This window comes from Perognathus longimembris, chromosome 7 (assembly GCF_023159225.1).
Source record: "Perognathus longimembris pacificus isolate PPM17 chromosome 7, ASM2315922v1, whole genome shotgun sequence".
Taxonomy (NCBI): domain Eukaryota; kingdom Metazoa; phylum Chordata; class Mammalia; order Rodentia; family Heteromyidae; genus Perognathus; species Perognathus longimembris.
In genome coordinates, this window is record NC_063167.1 from 6,805,137 (window position 1) to 6,822,519 (window position 17,383).

The window sequence follows — 17,383 nt, forward strand, 5'->3', positions numbered from 1 at the left end:
GCGGGGGGGGGGGCGGGGGGAGGGGAAGCCATGCCAACAGCCATGTCAGCCTCTCCGGCTTGGCCCCGTGTCAAATCCCACTTCCAGCCCGGGGTCACCGGGGGAGGCGGGGGTAGGGGGGTGCTGCCCTCCCAAGGAAGCAGGCCCGGCGCTGCTGGACTTCTGGGCACGCCGGGTCAGCAGGGGTCAGCAGGGGTCAGCAGGGGTCAGCAGGGGTCGCGGGGCTGTCCCAGTTAGCAGGGTGCCAGCGGCTGCCATGGAAACCCAAGGCATCATTAGGAGAAAGCAAAGCCCGGATGCCCCGCCCCCCTTCCCCTGGGGTCCCCCCCCCGCCCCCTCCCCGGGCTGCAGCCCGCCCTCCCTCCTGGACCTGGGGGGCAGCACCATTTGGCCACTCTGATGGAGCCACACAGAGGCCACGCCGGCCACCGAGAAGACACTAGAACCTTCTGGAAATCAGGACTAATCGGGAAACGGAGGCTCAGTCGGCAAACCAGGAGCACCCCAGCTCCCGGCAGGCCTGTCGACCCCCACCCCCACCCCCACCCCCCAGTTCTGAGACCGGGACTTCCGATCTTTTTGTAGCTGTGGCTGGTCACGGGGCTTGAACTCGGGGCCTGGGCGCTGCCCTGGGCTTCCTGGCGCTCTACCACTTTAGCCGCAGCGCCGCCCCCTTCGGGTGTCCTGGTGGTGACCTGTCGGTAAGGGACTTTCCTTCCTGGGCTGGCTTCGAACCACAGTCCTCAGATCGCAGTCCCCGGGGACGCCTCTGCTCCTTGGCTGGCGCTCTACCCCCTGGGCCACGCCTCCCACGCCGTCAAGCCCCTTTGGCCCGTGAGAATGAGCCCAGAAACGGGGCTGGGCCGGCCCTGGAGAGCCCAGCGCCCCTTCCTGCCGGCAGGCCCAGGTCCTCCCTCTGGACTCACCCCCAGGGGGGCAGAGCACGGGGGCCTCTGAGGAGCCCCCCCCCCCATGTGCCACGGCTCAGGACCCACGGGCAGCGCATGCGCTGTCGGCCCCTGCGGCTGCTGTTGATGCACACGCCCCGGGCAATGCTCCCGGGCTTCCTGCTGGCTGGGCAAGGTCCTGCTCCGGCCTCCTTGTTCCTGAACCTTCCATCGGGGTGGCAGACAGGAGCACCCTGGAGCTGTCGGACCTCCAGGGCAGCCGTGGAGAAGAGGCCGTGGTCGGGGCAGTGGGGCCCTGGGAGACTGGATGCAAGGGCTCCGCCCGGGCAGCCGCTGCGGGCGCTGAGGAGAGCGTGGCTGGAGGCAAGGGAGACGGAAGGAGCCCCGATTTCCCCGGAGGAGCCTGGGGACCACGTGGATCTTGAGTTGTTCTGGACAAAAGAGGTGCGGTGGAGGCCCGGCTTCCTCCTGGGGGGCCGGCCGCCGACAGCGATGGTGTCCGCCACGCCTGCAGGAGCAATGGGAGAGGGGCCGGGTCACGGCTCACAGCTAGACAGACGCCTGTGGCCCTGGGAACCCTGCAGCCCTCGGGGGGCCTAGGGGCGTTCCGATCTCAGGCTGAGTCTCCAACCCCCACCCCCCGGGGTCGCCGGGGGGATGCCTCCCCCACCTAACGAGATTTCTCAGGGACCTTTCCAAGTGTGGAGGGGACACGGCGGTGGAGAGGGGCAGTGGGGGCCCGTGAGAGTGGGGTTCTCCTTGAAGAACAGTGCCAACGGGGAGAGGTCGGCCTAGAACCCGGCCTGGGACTTGCCCCGGCCAGCCGCGGGCGCTGGAGCTGGGTGGAGGCCGCCGACGGCGTTCCTTCTGGAAGGTTCTCCAGTCCTGAGGATGAGCTGGATGGAGGGATCCTGGGTGTGGCCGTCGAGGCAGGCAACTCCGCTCCCGAACCTTCCAGAAAGGAGGCAGAGGTCAGCTTCCTCCCAAGGAAGCAACACTGCATCCCCTTTCCTCCGACGGACGAAGGACGCCTGGAGGTCAAGTTCAAACCCAAGGTCAAGCGCTGTCTTCATTGCCGATCGCACACGCAGCCAACCTGCAGTGACTGTGGAGGCAGAGGGGTGTGTGCGCGCGCACGCGTGCACGCGTATTTGGGGCCTGCGCACTATCCCTCAGCTTTTTTTTGCTCGAGGCTGGTAACCCTGCCACTTGAGCCACAGCTCCCCTTCGGGCTTTTTGCTGGTTCATTGGAGACGAGTCGCATGGACTTTCCTGCCCGGGTTGGCTTTGAACCTCCATCCTCCAATCTCAGCCTCTTGAGTCGCTAGGATGACAGGCGTGAGCCATGGGTACTTACATGTCTGCAAAGACCACCCGGCCCGGAAGCTGTGCGCTGACTTCCAGGGCCAGCCCTCTCTTCGTCCCGCGTGGGGGGGGGGGGGGGAAGCCCGGTGCTGGCACAGCCCTCTACGTACAGTGCCCTGGCCTCCCCCCGCCGTCCTCCTACACTGCAGCCCACAACGCCTCCCCAGACGTCCTGACTGGAGAAGCTCGGGATCAGACCTGGCAGACCCTAGCCCATGCCTCGTTTGGCTGCTGGGAGCCAGTGGCTCACACCTGTCATCCTGGCTACTCTGGAGGCTGAGATCTGAGGATGGAGGTCTGAGGTCAGCCAGGGCAGGCAAGTCTGAGAGACTTTTATTTCCAATTGGCAACCCAAACAAACAAACAAAGCAGACGTGGGTCTGAGGGTCAAGAGTGGTAGAGCACTAGCCTTGAGCACACCTGGGCCCTGAGTTCAAGCCCCAGGGCTGGCACAAAAAATAATAACAGTAACTTAACTAAACACTTCCTCTCCAGGCTTCTCTTGTCCGCACTACACGTAGGTTCTAAACCCTTGGCTGACACTGGTGGCTCACGCCTGTAATCTCAGCCATGAGGGAGGCTGAGATCTGAGGATCGTAGTTCAAAGCCGGCCTGGGGCAGGAAAGTCGGTGAGAGTCTTATCTCCAATAAACTACTCAGAAAAGGCTGGAAGTAGCACTAGTAGAACACTAGCCTTGAGTAGGAACCGCTCAGGAACGGTGCCCAGACCCGGAGTTCAAGCCCCAGGACTGGCAAAAATGAATACAAATAAAAACTTAAACAATAAACCCTTTGCTGGGGCGGGGGTAGCGTCACCACAGGGCACTGAGTCACCTAGTCCCAAAAAGAAAAAAAAAATGTCCTTTGCCTAACACATTTTGCAAAAATCCCTGGTGAAAACTCAGTCCAACAAACACTTAGTAAATGAATGCCTACACAGGGCCAGGCGGAGCGAGGTCACGGCCAACCTGAGGTGCCCAGACAGAGGTGGGAACAGGAGCAAGCACCAGCAACTATAATAAGAACAGAAAGATCTAGAATCTCCGGGGAGGAGCACCAGGCGAGTGCACTGGAGGCCAGGCAGGGGAGAGATTCATTCCGGCTGCTGATATTACATTAATAAAAGGAGAAAGAGAACATTCTTTCCCTGTATAAATCTTCCCACAGAGGCCCCCTCCAAAAAAAAAAAATTCTTCCTAAAATGTTTTTATTGCTATTGCTATTTTTGTAGTTTATTCATTATCGCCTTATGAGGAATCTATGTTCCCTTCAGAGCCCAGGACAAAAAGCGTTTTATATGTGACGGGATGCAACTATGTGTGTGTGTGTGTGTGTGTGTGTGTGTGTGTGTGTGTGTGTGTGTGTGTGCTTTTTCGCTCAAGGCTGATCCTCTATCCCTTGATCCACACCTCTACTTCTGGCTTTTTACTGATTAATTGGATCAGAGTCTCATGAACTTTCCTGCCCAGGCTAGCTTTAATCTCGTCCTTCTGAATAGCCAGGATGACAGGTGTGAACCGCAATGCCCTGCTAGACTTCTTTTTTTTTTTTTTAAATCTCTTTCCAGACTGGACACAGCTGGAAAGTCAGGCTCCAACTGGATGGCTTTTGCTTCCACCTAAGTGCTTCATGAAGAAAGTACTTAGTGGGATAAACGCCTATCCCTCCCCTTCCAAAATCAATGTCACCACTGCAGGAAACTGTAAAAAAGAAAAGCAGCCAAGATGTGTAAAAATCGTTCAAGAAATAATTTCATTTTTAGCGCACTATTAGAACTTTATCCATTCCCCCCCCCCCCTCATCCTGCCTTTTTATTTTTCCTTTGTTTCTAATTCTGAATTTGGGGCTAGATGTGGTAGGCAGCCCCCCCCCTTTAATCTTTAAATATAGTTCTGAATATAATTACATTTTTATGCAGCAGCAAAACATCATATCCTGGTAACAGGGCATTCTTTCGCTATTAACATCTGAGTTAAATCTCCTTTCCGTCTGTCTTCTATTGAAGACAGTCACCAAGCATGAGATGAAAGTGATCGACATCGTTTGTGAATTATGTGTATTTCCTCGTGCTGGATTTGAATGGGTTTTGCTCCTGGTGGTTTTGTGCGTGTGTGAATTCCAGGTTGTCTGGTAGCAGGGCTTTCACCAAAAAAAAAACCCAACCCTTTCAAGATGAGGTCCTGGCAGGGAGCACACACAAGCCCCCCAACCCCCTCCATGTTCCCAGGGAGGTCCCCTGGGGTTGAGCTATGTCCCATCCCACTGGGCTGCGTGCCAAGGAGCCTGATGGATTAAGTGACCCCCAGGAAATGGAGCCCACCCAGAGACCGCCGAGCAGATCAGAGGGGAAGTGGCACATCCTGGCCGGGTCTCCACGCCAAGACACCAATCCCATCTTCTCGTCCCACCCGCACCAGGTTCTCCTTTGCCAGCACAGAGGGGCTGGCCACCACCAGAGAAGCCGATGCGCCCTCCCCCCCACCCCCCATCCCTACCCCTAGCCCCATCTCAGCAGTGGTCACCCCAGACCCAGAGACCTAGCCCACCACTCCGCCTCCAGTTCCGGCTGGCAAACCCAAGAAAGAAAACCTCAGGTTCGGGCCAGGCCCTGGGGACTCACACCTGTCATCCTAGCAACTCCGGAGGCTGAGATCTGAGGATCGAGGTTCAAAGCCAGCCTGGGCAGAAAAGTCTGGGAGCCTTTTATCTCCAATGAACCACCAAAAGAGCTGGAAGCGAAGTCGTGGCCCACTAGGAGGGCACTAGCCTTGAGCACAAAGTGCCAAGTAAGAGTGTGAGCCCCTGAATTCAAGCCTAGCACTCCCACAAGAGGGAGGGAGGGAGGGAAAGAAGGAGGGAGGGAGGGAGGCAGGCTCAGGTCAGGGAAAGAAGGTTCATAAACCAGCACAACCGCCCCAAGACCCCTCCCTTACCCACGCATTGGAAGAAATTCTCCACGGTCCAGAGCACCGGGGTGAGGGACTCGGCAAACTCCAGGCTCAGGTCCACCCTGTAGGAAGCTCGCGCCCCTGGGACTCCCCGGGACTCCTGGCAAGACTGTGGGTGACGAGGAATTAGGATCACGGTGCCCGAGCCCCCGAGGACCAGGGCCTAGCAGGGCGGGACAGCGGCCCAGGGCACTGACCTGCGCCCGGAACAGCAGGGCGGCGGCAGGGAGGCCGACCACCAGGAAATCCTCGTTCTCCATCACGGCCGTGGGGTCCGAAGGCTGCACGCGGAGGAAGCTCAGGCTGAGCGCGCCCTCCACCAGGCGTCCTCTTCGAATGAGCCCCAGCCTCCGCTTGGGAATGTGAACAAAGACCTCCGACTCCGGCTGGGGTGACACTGGGGCAGAGAGTTCACCCGACAAGAAATGAAAGCACTGTCAGGCCAGGCCTGTGGCTTCCACCTGCCGTCCCAGCCGGTCAGGACACTGAGATCTGCGGAGCATGGCTCCCGGTCAGCCCGGCAGACACATCGGCGAGGCTCTTACCTCCCACTCACCAGCCAAAAGCTGGAAGTCGAGGTATGGCTCAAGCGGTGGAACACCAGCCTTGAGTGAAAAAGCCAAAGGAGAATGAGAAACCCAGAGTTCAAACCCCAGAACTGGCTCCCCACCCCCCCCAAAAAAAATCAGCTCCTATCAGTTGTTTACACTCTAGCAAGAATTGTGTTGTGTCAGCCACCTCACAGGGACATTTTAAGCCAGCTATGCAGTTGTTAAATGAAAGCATTTGTCTCCAAATAAAGGGATTTCAAACTTGATCGCCAGGGAAGGAGAGGCTTGGCGAGGCTATCCCTGAGCCCCAAAGCTCCCCGGAACCCCGATTCTGAGGCCTCGTCCCTGTTAAAATTCTATGCACGCAAAGAGTTGCTCATCTCCGATGTGCAGGATGAAGCCTTCGGTGTTCTTTCCCACTGATAATCCCCGGCCGTGGGAAATGGCCTCCTGCATTCATTCCCGGCCTCTTGACGTGAAGCACGTGGAAATGGAGTCATCCATGCGTGTTTGTCGTAAACGTGGCTCACATCACAGACCTCATGGCTACCAGATCGAAGCCCCAGGGTCTGATGCAGACTTCAGACCACTTCTTATTTTTATTCTCAGGCCCCCCAGAGTCCATCCGTAACCCCAACACTTAGAGGATCCCAGACCTCTATTTTATAGTCTTCTAGTTCTGTGTGTGTGTGTGTGTCTGTCTGCCTGCCTGCCTCTCTGTCTGTCTGGACTGGGGCTTGAACTCAGGCCCTGGGTGCTGTCCCTGAGCTTATTTTTGTTCTAGGTTGCCCCGCTGCCACCTGAGCTCCACTTCCAGCTTTTCACTGGTTCACCAGGGATAAGAGTCTCACAGACTTTTCTCCTCTGGCTGGCTTTGAACTGTGATCCTCAGATCTCAGCCTCCTAAGGAGCTAGGATGACAGGCGGGAGCCACCAACTCCTGGCTTCTTTCTTACACGACTGACCCTGCTACCCAGACTCTTGCACACAAGAGATCCTTCTACTTATTCCACACATCGCCGAAGTTCTCTGCCAAGACCAGGGACTCAGAAGTGCAATGAGCTGGAGAGAAAGCAGGTGTGGAGGGAAGGGGAGAAAGCAGAATGGACAGAGAGAGACAAGAGAGGCAGAAGAGCAGACATGGGTGTTCTAATGGGTGTTACCTGGCGGACAGGCAGCTTCTAGGGAGTAGGCATAGGGTCCCCCCACCAGCCAGAGCGGCAGCAGCTCCATGGAGACGTTCTGCACCTGGGGAAACAAGACAATCCCCTCTGTGACCCCAAAAAGTGTTCCTTCCCCAGGCCCGATCCTCTACCCTACCGCCCCCCCCAACACCAACTCCCAACTAGTATCTCAATTAAACCCCCCAGCGTGCGGGAGCTGGGGCCAGGCCACAACTGCTCTCGTGTAACCAGGAAATATTATTTCGCGGGGCTATTTTTAGCAGGAAGCAGGCTGGGAGCAAATGTCACATGAGCTGTCTTCTCTTACCCGGCAACTTTGGGCTATTTAAAGAGATGGTAATTTCGTCTCTGCCACGATGATCAGGACGCGCTGAATTCATGATTGCCGGAGCCCCTCATCTGCCGAGCCGAGCACTTTACGCTAATGGGACCCAATTTTCCAAACCTGCCTGCCTAAATCTGTCCGGTCTCACAGGCAGCCGCTCGGAGGGTGGTGAAATGCTTTGGGGTGCCCTGATCCCGAGATTCCCCGCCGCCGCCCCCTCCCCCACGTCGGGCAGAGCTGTTCCCCGCTGACCTCGTGTCTCTGCAGAAAGCCTCGCCTGGGGCTTCGCACGGTGACCGTGGTGACATTGATAGCCACGCGCAGCCCCATCAAGCTGGCATCCTCCAGAGAGGCCACCATCTCCCCTCGAAGGGACAGCAACCACGGGGTCTAGAGAGACAGGTGGTGTTCATGAAGCCAGCGAGACACGGTCCCTGGGGATCGGGGGGGGGGGGGCTCATGGGGGACACTCAAAGATGACAGCAACATCTTCCCATGGAGAATGGGCCGGCCCAGGCGGGAGGATGGCAGCCACTCAGGGGCCTGTACCCCTGAGTTTTAGGGGACACACAATGTGGCTGAACATAGCAGCACAACAGCCAGTAGGCCCACAGCGCGGCAGGGCCCTGTCCTTGGTCCCTGGCAATCAGGACCTTGGATAAAGGTGATTGGCTGATGATGGGAGAAGGGCGGGGAGAGGCTGGAGCCTAGGTCCTAAGACAGAGCTGAGAACAGGCACTGGGACTCTGCTGCAAGTGCTGGGGGGTTGTGAGGCGGAGGTGGGGGCCCAGCTCCTCCCCGGAATCCTAACCTCTCAGGAGGCTGAGATCTGAGGATGGCACCACAGAGCCAGCCGGGACTGGAAAGTCCCCGGGACTCTTATCTCCAATGAAGCACCAAAAAGCTGGAAGTGGAATTCAAGGGGTAGAGCTCTAGCCTGGAGTCGAAAAGCTCAAGCACAACACCTCAGTCCTGAGTTCAAGCCCCAGGACCAGCACACACACACACACACACGTAATAACATCTTGAGCAGCAGAAGGAAAAGAGGGGACCGATGCGTGCTGCTCAAACAGGTGGCTTCCAAAGGAACAAACTTGCTAGGAATGTGACATGAAGCCCTGGGTTCGATTCCTCAGCACCACCATACAGAGAAAAAGCCAGAAGTGGCGCTGTGGCCCAAGTGGCAGAGTGCTAGCCTTGAGCAAAAAGAAGCTCGGGGACAGTACCCAGGCCCCGAGTTCAAGCCCAGGACTGGCCCAAAAAGAAAAGCACAAACTCTGGTCGCTGGGTCCTTGGTAGAATTTTCTCTCAGGAACACTTACCTCCCCACCCCCTCCAACTCCCGCCCAGCAGCTGGACTTCAGGCCTGGAGGGCACCAGAGAAATCTTTGCAATTCCCCGACCAAGACGCCAGCCCTCCAAGGCCGATGCGTCCACCGGGGCGCTCTCCAAGACAGGAAGACCGAGCAAGTCAGCCCCTCCTGCCTCAGCCCAGGGCCGGTGACTCACGTCTGTCATCCTAGCTACTCCCAAGGCCGAGATCTAAGGACTGAGGTTCCAAACCAGCCCTGAAAGATCAATCAGAGAGATCCTTCTCTTGTGGAATCAGCAAGGAGCCAGACGTGGAGCTGGGACTCAGGTGGTAGAGTGCTAGCCTTGAGTGAAAATGCTAAGAGCAGTGCCCGGGCCCTGAGTTCAAGCCCCAGTACTGACACAAAAGCCAACAAAAAATATCTTTTGCCTCAGTTCTTTCCTGAGCCTGGAAAGTTGCTCCAGCCCTGCCTACCTGTCTGCTGTGGTTCCTCAGGGGCAGGGGCCGAGAGACCTGCGGAACACAGAGGAAGAAGCAACAACGTGAACAAGCAAACAGTTGCCGGAGCCGGGGAACGCCACGGGAGGCCGGCGCGGGACCCACAGCTGCCTTGTTTGCTCATTAAGCCAAGAAGATCGTTTATGCTCTTGGACTCAAGTGTCAATAGACCCAGGGAAATGTCACCACTTCAGCTGCTTCTCTGGGCTGGGCCGGGGGGGCAGCTGGGGACCCGGGCACAGCTCGGGAGGCCGAGGGTGTGTGTGAGAGGCTCAGACACCTGCTGTCCAGAACTGGTCACTCTAAACACCACGCCAGTGGCTCACGCCTGCAACCCTAGCTACTCAGGAGGCTGAGATCTAAGGATCAAGGTTCAAAGCCAGCCTGAACAGAAAAGCCCGTGAGATTCTTATCCCCAATTAACCAGGAAAAAGCTGGAAGTGGACATAGGGCTCAAGGGGTAGAAAGTGCCAGATGTCCCAGGTCCCCTGGGAATAAAGAAGCCAAGTTGACACTTTCAGCACTGATCTGAAGACAGTTCCAATTAAACCAGGACAGCGAGCCCCCCGGGCAGGCCTCGGCACACCGAGGGCGCTCTCCACCCCCTAAACGAGGCCCGAGGGGTTTGGGGGTGAGCACAGGCCCTGGCTATGCCCCCCATGGCCTGCGGTGCCACCTCTGCCCAGCTGTTGCCCCTTCTTCTGTCTCCGAACCCCTTCGTCTTCGCTGCAGGGTAGGGAGGTAGAGGCACAGGATGTAATCACTGGCCAGCAGAGAGCACCAGGAAACCCAGGCTAGCCCCGCGGATGGTCCCCGAAATGTCTTGGTGTTTGGGACCCAGGTGCTAGTAGCTGATACCCGAAACCCTAGCGTCCCAGGAGCCTGAGATGCGAGGATCACAGTTCAAATCCAGCCCAGGCAGAAAAATGTGAGCGTCTTCACCTCTCATGAACTACCCAAAAAGCCGGAAATGGAACTGCGTGGCTGCAAAAGCTAAGCGAGAGTGCTCAGGCCCTGAGTTCAAGACCCGATACCGGCACCAAAAGAATAAAATAGAATAAAAAGAAGGAAGGAAGGAAGGAAAAGCATGATCAAGCACGCAGGCCAAATGCTCAGTGCCCTTTAAATGATCATGCTCAGACTATATTTAGGGCTCACGGACATTCCTCAGGACCTGGGCAGCCTTCGCTGGGAGCAATCGCTAATCACCGCGTTGAGTTTACGGGTGCCCCCGGGCACACTTAACCCAGGGCAATGAATAGTTATTGCGCTGCCTCTCGCTCAGGGCCTGTGGGCACACTTAAGCGAGCCTCACAGATCGCTGTGAGCAGGGCACGGCTGGGGTACACCCTTGGGCCCCCCTGCGCCATCAGCAGGGAGAGGCAGAGTATTAAATATCTATGTGTCCTGTGCCCACAGCTGCATTTAGCCAAGGGCAAGGCCGGTGAAACAGCTTTAATTAAAACTTAATGCAAGTTCAAGGTGCAGCCACGGAAGCAGCCGCTGCGAAAGTCACCAGGAATGAATCAGTCGATTCGATGAGCTTCTCCGGGCAGGGAGGAGGAGGGCTGGGGCAAGGACTTGTCTTTGGTCTCTTGTGTGACGCCTGCTTCTCCACAACTCTGCCCAAGGATGGCGGGGGGGGGGGGGTCCCCGCCGGCTCCCACACCCTGGCTGGCAAAGGATTCAAAGGCAGGTTAAGGGGGCCAGGAGCAGGGGAGGTTGGCCAACGCGGGAGCCTGGCAGGGAAATCACTTTCTCAGCCATTCTCTCCTGGTGGCTGTGGACAGACACCAGCAGCACTGTTCCCCCTTGTGGCAGCTCCTAGAATTACAGGCCCAGTGCGGAGGAAAACCTTCAGCCGGGATTATGAATGGCAATGTTGGGGTGGCTAGGCGGAGACCTAGCGACTCTTAAAAGCGCCAACTCTAGGCTTGTGGTGGTCACACCAGACCATTAAAAATGCAGATGGGGGGCTGGGGATATAGCCTAGTGGCAAGAGTGCTTGCTTCGTATACATGAGGCCCCAGGTTCAATTCCCCAGCACCACATATACAGAAAATGGCCGGAGGTGGCGCTGTGGCTTAAGTGGCAGAGCACTAGCCTTGAGCAAAAAGAAGCCAGGGACAGTGCTCAGGCCCTGAGTCCAAGCCCCAGGACTGGCAAAAAAATAAATAAATAAATTTTAAAAATGCAGATGGGATGTGGCTTAGTGGTAGAGCGCTCGCCTAGCATGCATGAAGCCCTGGGTTTGATTCCTCAGTACCACACACACAGAAAAAAAACAAAAAACAGAAGTAGTGCTGTGGCTCAAGTAGTAAAGTGTTACGTTTGAGTAAAAGAAGCTCAGGGACAGTGTGCCCACGCCCTGAGTTCAAGTCCCACAACTGGCCAAAAAACAAAATGCAGATGGAGCTGGGAGCCGGTGTTTCACGCCTATAATCCTAGCTACTCAGAAGGCTGAGGCCTGAGGATCACAGTTTAAAGCCAGACCGGGCAGGATAGCCTGTGAGACTTTTATTTCCAATCAACTATCAGAAAACCGGAAGTGGCGCTGTGGCTCAAAGCCATAGAGCACTAGACTTGAGTGAAAGAGCTTAGTGACTGCACCCAGGCCCCGAGTTCAAGCCCCACAACTGACCAAAAAAAAAAAAAAAAAAAGCTCAAGGATATAGCCCAGGTCCTGAGTTCAAGCACCAGCATCAGCACAGCACACACAGAAAATGCCCCATGGAATCTGGTACCCAGCCCGTAGCCATGAACATCTGCAGATGTTGTCTGGTGTCTGGCACATGGCTCCTCTACCAGCTGCCTCTCCTGACCACGTTGCCAGGCTCAGAAACAGTAGGCACTTGCCTGGGCCTTTGGAGGGAAGCCCAGCCTAGGCTGTCCCTCCCAGGCCCCCCTCCCCGTCCCCCTCTCCCAGTCCCCCCTCCCAGGGCCTCTCAGGGCCCCCTAGGCCCCGCCCAGGCGCTACCTGAATGAAGGAGGGACTACAGAGGACGCTCAGCTGGCCAGGCCTGGTCGGGACCGCGGGACACTTCATTATGTAGCGATCGCTCTGCTCCAACCCCTTCACCCTTTTGCGCAAGATTCTGATCTCCAGCCTGTAATTTGCGTTCTGGAAAGAGGACGACATGCGTATGCACACACGAAAGAAGCGAACACAGCCGAGAGGCCACCATCAGAGGTCAGTGTCTGTTCGCTGTGCGGGAATCAGTCTCATGGAGAATGGATGAGAAGCGAGACACAGGCCCGCAGGGATGGGGGGTAGGGTCCCCCCTTTTGGACTCGACCAGATTGCCCCACCGGGAGCCTGGGCACTGGGCACAGCTGTGGATCTCAGGAAGGTCACCCTTGGCCACATAGAATGGGAGCTTGTACCTGTACCCCCTGGCAGAGTGTGTGTGTGTGTGTGTGTGTGTGTGTGTGAATTCAGGAACTCATGCTTCCCCTTTGCTTTTTGTTTAACACTGGTGCTCTACCACTTGAGCCACAGCTCTGCTTCTGCCATGTTGGGTGGCTCACGCGTGTGCAGGCCGAGTTCAAGGTGGCGCTTCCTCCACATCAACCTAGTGGGTCACGGGGGGCCTGGGTGACCTCGGCATGAGCCTCGTGGGGTCTGAGGTGGGTGGGGTGAGGAGATAGTGACAGAGAACAGCAGTTTCTGAACGCCCTTCCCCCCCCCCCCCGAGGGACCACACCCTGGGCCCAGCCCAGCAAGGGACGACCAAGGGACACAGGACAGGAGGAAGAGATGGCAGAAAGCCATGATGAGTCCCCGGTTCCCATAGCTCAAGGACTGTGCCCTGTGCCGGGCCAGGAGGCGGGCATCAGCCACTGCTGAAATAGAGGCCTCCCCCCGCACCCCAAGACGCCTCTGCTCCCCTCCCCCTCCCCGAGCCTCTTTCTCCGTGGAATGGCCCAGTGATGGATGGACCCTGTAGCCAGTGATGGAGGCTCACGCCTGCAGTCCCAGCCCCTCAGGAGGCTGAGATCCGAGGATCCCGCTTCCCGGACAGCCTGGGCAGGAAAAGGCAGGGAGACTCCGCGCCAATGAACCACCCAAAAGCCAGAAATGGAGCTGTGGCTCAAGGGGTAGAGCGTTTGGCTTGAGCGACTGGACAGCACCCAGGTTCTGAGCTCTCACCCCAGGACTGCCACAAGAAGAAAGCGAGAGGAGAGAGACAGAGACAGAGAGAGAGGACTGACTGGCTTTCCCGGGGCTGGGAGCATGGTTCGGGTGGTAGAGCACCTGCTGTGTAAGCACTAGGCCTTAAGCCCGATCCTCAGCAGTGCCACACAAAACAAAACAACAGCTTTCCGAACCCACCTCCTTTTGCACAAAGCAGGCCGAGTACAGTGCCCGGAAAACGAAGTGACCCTCGGACTCGGGACGCAGGAGGTAGCCGCACTTGGCCAGCAGCGCGCCCTGGCTGCCGGGGGGCCTGCGGGTACCTGCGATGAGAAAGGCCCGGCGCTGTGGGGACCCCAGAGGCTGCTTCTCTGTTGAGGTTAAAGCTTCAGTCGCCCCGTCCACACCCGGGGCCTCCACCCCGCAGTGCCTGGCAGGCTCCATCACCTCCCCTCTCCCGGCCCATCCCAGCTACTGTGTCTGTTCTCACCTCCTCCCTCCTTCCTCACAGCCTCGAGGTCCTGTTCAAACCTGAGTCAGACCTGTCTGTCCTTCTCCACCTCCATTTCTGAACCAAGCATCCCAGGTGCACACCTGCCTCAGGGCCTTTGCACTGGCTGAGCCCTCTGCTTCCTTCCCAAAGCACTGATTATCCCATCACCTGCTCTTTAATTGCCGTATTAAAACAAGCGATGCTTTGCTGCCCTCCACCCACACGTCAGCTTCATGGCCCCAGGACTGTTTGTTTTTTTCTGCACTGAGGCATCCTAGCTGTAGACAGGAGTCTTGGTAAATAGTTGTTGGATTGGAAGAGACACAAAGAGAATTTCAGCCAGGTATGGGAGTTCACACTTGTGATCCCGGCTGCTCAGGAGACCGAGCTCTGAGGATCGCAGTTCAAAGCCAGCTCAGGCAGAAAAGTTCATGAGATTTATTTCCAAGTGGGAGGTGGAGGCGTGTATGGTTCAAGGGGTAGAGCACCCAACTAGGGCAGAAAAAGTCAAGTAAGAGCATGGGGCCCTGAGTTCAAGCTCTAGTGCTGCCACAAAAAAGGTGGGAGCATCTCACTGCTAAAGGGATTATAGACAGCTTTTATGATCTCGTTTCCAGGTTTCTATAATTATCTTGTGTTGCTTTTGTCTTGTTACTGTTGTTGTGTTGGGTCAATCTGGGGGCTTGAACTCAGGGCCTGGGCACTATCCTTTAGCTTTTGTGCTCAAGGCTACTAGCACTCTGCCACTTGAGCCATGGCTCCACTTCTGGTTTTCTAGTGGTTCACTGGAGATCAGAGTCGCAGGGACTTTTTCTGCCTGGGTTGGCTTCAACCTACAGTCCTCAGATCTTAGCCTCCTGAGTAGCTAGGATTACAGGCGTGAGTCCCCAGCACCTGGCCTGTTCTGATTTTTGTTTTTAATCCTGCTTTCAAAGTCCAGAGTTTCATTTTCAAATGCCTGATTGTGCCATTGATAGGAGATGGGTGTCCCGGGTGGGGGAAGGTGGCTCTGGGCAGCGTTTCAGTCCCCATCTAAATTGTCTCCTGGCATGCTTTGCTTTCAAAAAGCAAGGCGGCTTCCAGAGCTATCTTTAGCTAGAGATCAAGACGGGAGCGAGGTTTTTGAAAGGTAGATCGCTGGGGAAATAAAGTGTCTAAGCCTGGATGTGCAAATTGACCCAGATCATTTTAGTTTTGCATTCACGTTTGCACGTTGTAAATATTTGCCTGGCAACCCACTGTTCACACCTGCTCGCTGTCCCTTCAAGATTATGGAAGACAGCAGGCGTCTCGGCTCGCCACCCCACCTGGCAGGGCTGGGTGGCAGCGAAACTCCTTCCAAAGCCACAGGTGCCTCTGACAGCGCCTAAAACTAATGGCCTGTGGCTGGCCGCTGTGACTAATTTTCTGATTATTGACTTTATGATTTTACGCTTAAAACTTCTTTGTAATAACACACAGAAAATGTTTAATGGGCTCTATCCAGAGCCATAAAAATTACTTATTGAACAAGTGTTTTAAAACTATTAATCTATTGTTTTCCATTAATAATGGCTCTCCAAAGAACAGGCGACAGCTTAATGTATCCACAGCACTTCTCCTGGAGAAAGTGGCCTTTTAATACACCAAGGCTCCGGAGACACCACATCCCACCTGCCCATTGGGCCTCTGACCCTCCCGGGGTGGAGCTGGGCCTTGCCAGTCAGCCTAGGCTTTAGAGGAATTTCTAGAATGACGCTGGTGGCTCACGGCAGGAATCCTCACTACTCAAGGGCTGAGATCCGAGGATCACAGTTCAAAGCCAGCCTAGGCAGGAAACTCCATGAGATTCTTATAGCCAACAAACTACCACAAAGCTGGAAGTAGCTCCGTGGCTCAAGTGGCAGAGCATTCACTTGGAGCAAGAAAAAAGCTCAGGAACAGCGCCTAGGCCCTGAGTTCAAGCCCTAGGATCACCACCAAAAAAAAAAAAGGAAGAATTTCTAGAATGAAGCTGGTGCTGGTGGCTCACACTTATAATCTTAGCTCCTCAGGAGGCTGAGATCTGAGGATCATGGCTCAATGCCACCCCAGGCCAAAAAGTCCCTGTGAGACTCTTATCTCCAACTAGCCACTCAAAAACCAGTAGTGGGGCTGTGGCTCAAGCGGTAGAGCACTAGCCTTGATCACAAAGAGGCTCAGGGACAGCAGTGCACAGGCCCTGAGTTCAAACCCCACAACCAACCAGGAGAACAAAAAAACTGTCCTGAAGCTGTGCAGCCGTTTCTGGACCAGGGCAGCGTGGGTTGGGGAGCACTCGGCCTCTAGATGGACACTGCTTCCCAGGTGTCAGGTCGTCGATTCAGCAAATACGCGCCGGCAACGCCCTAAGCACCAGGCAGTGTCCTCCGTCCTGCAGACCCCATCACCAAAGAGCCAGCGCTCGGCCTGCGCCCGCCCGTGTGGACCACCGGGGAAGACGGTCTCCAGCAGGGCTGGCGGGACGGTGGGACCGGGTGGGTTGTGGCCCTGGCGGCTGTGAGCAGAGACGGAAGTGACAGGAAGGAACAGCGGACAGGAAGGGGGAGGGGAAGGCCCTGGCCAGCCAACAGCTGCCCCTTACCTGGTGGGCGCAGGGCGCGGGCCAGCCACTGCCGCAGCCCCTCCACCCGGGGCCTGGGGATCCGCAGGGCCATGTAGTCCGAGAAGCACTCCACCTTGCCTGTGGGGGGAGGGGACAGGCGGGAGGAGGGGAGCGAGGAGGAGGGAGGTGGACTGCCCCTCCCAGCCCCGCCTCAGTGGCAAAGGGCACAGGGTCGTCCTGACAGCGGCCGGAAGCAATGTGACTGAATAATAAGTGAGGGAGCACTGAGTCAGCGCTGAGTCTGGGTCTGTATCCCACTCTGTTCCCCGTGCGTGTGAACAGGTGTATGTGTGCATGTGTGTATGCATGTGCATACATGTATGTGTGTGCATGCGTGTGCGTGCGTGTGCGTGTACACACGCGTGTGTGCATGTTCGCTCAGTTTCTTCCCATGAAATGACTGCAGATGAGCGTGCGATGATGATGGTGGAGATGGGGGTGACGGGGGTGGTGGAGATGGTGGGGGGATGGGGATGGGGTGGCTATGAACCCCCGCAGCATCTCCCAGCTCATCAGAAAGCCAGGAAAGAGAGCGCCCGGCGATGGAAAGAGTGTCAGCACACGCCTGACCCGGCGTACCGTTGCTCTGGGGCTTCAGGGTCATGAGGGCAAACACAGGCAAAGGGGCCCCGGGGCGTGGAGGCGTGGCCCAGGTGGCAGAGCACCAGCCCAGGAGCAAAAGCATCAGATGCTAAGTTTGAGTCCTGAGCTCGGACAAAAAAGGGAAAAATGGGGCTCGGGTGTCAGCGGCGCACGCGTTGGAAAAGATGCCGGGGAGGCCCCACGTGGGTTCAGGATTCAAATGACCCGGTGAGCAGGAACTTTCTCCCAGGTCGCTGGGCTCGCTCGTTCTCGGACCCCGAGGCTCAGGTGAGGCCACAGGTGGCAGGCATGGGGAGCGGGCACGGGCAGCGGGCACAGGACGCAGCCAGAGTTGAGAGCAGCATCCTGGAGGAGCCCCGCGCTGCCTCTGACCACCCCACCTCCCCCCATTTCCCCACCAGCCACAGGGATCTCCACGCGGAACACAGGCCACGCCAG

The 17,383-nt window shown here is 56.9% G+C and overlaps 1 protein-coding gene across 1 annotated transcript; it reads right to left on the reverse strand.

Annotated features, from left to right (window-relative positions):
* Positions 1–568: 568 nt before the first annotated feature.
* C7H1orf127 (chromosome 7 C1orf127 homolog) lies at positions 569–16,946 on the reverse strand. Its single transcript, XM_048352070.1, has 11 exons — positions 16,922–16,946; positions 16,322–16,420; positions 13,425–13,549; positions 12,069–12,212; positions 9,068–9,106; positions 7,534–7,671; positions 6,936–7,020; positions 5,419–5,618; positions 5,207–5,330; positions 1,723–1,859; positions 569–1,416 (listed from the first exon to the last, which is right to left on the reverse strand). The coding sequence occupies exons 1-11, from the start codon at positions 16,944–16,946 to the stop codon at positions 985–987; spliced, it is 1,548 nt and encodes a 515-aa protein (XP_048208027.1). The 3' UTR covers positions 569–984.
* Between the last annotated feature and the right edge of the window lie 437 nt (positions 16,947–17,383).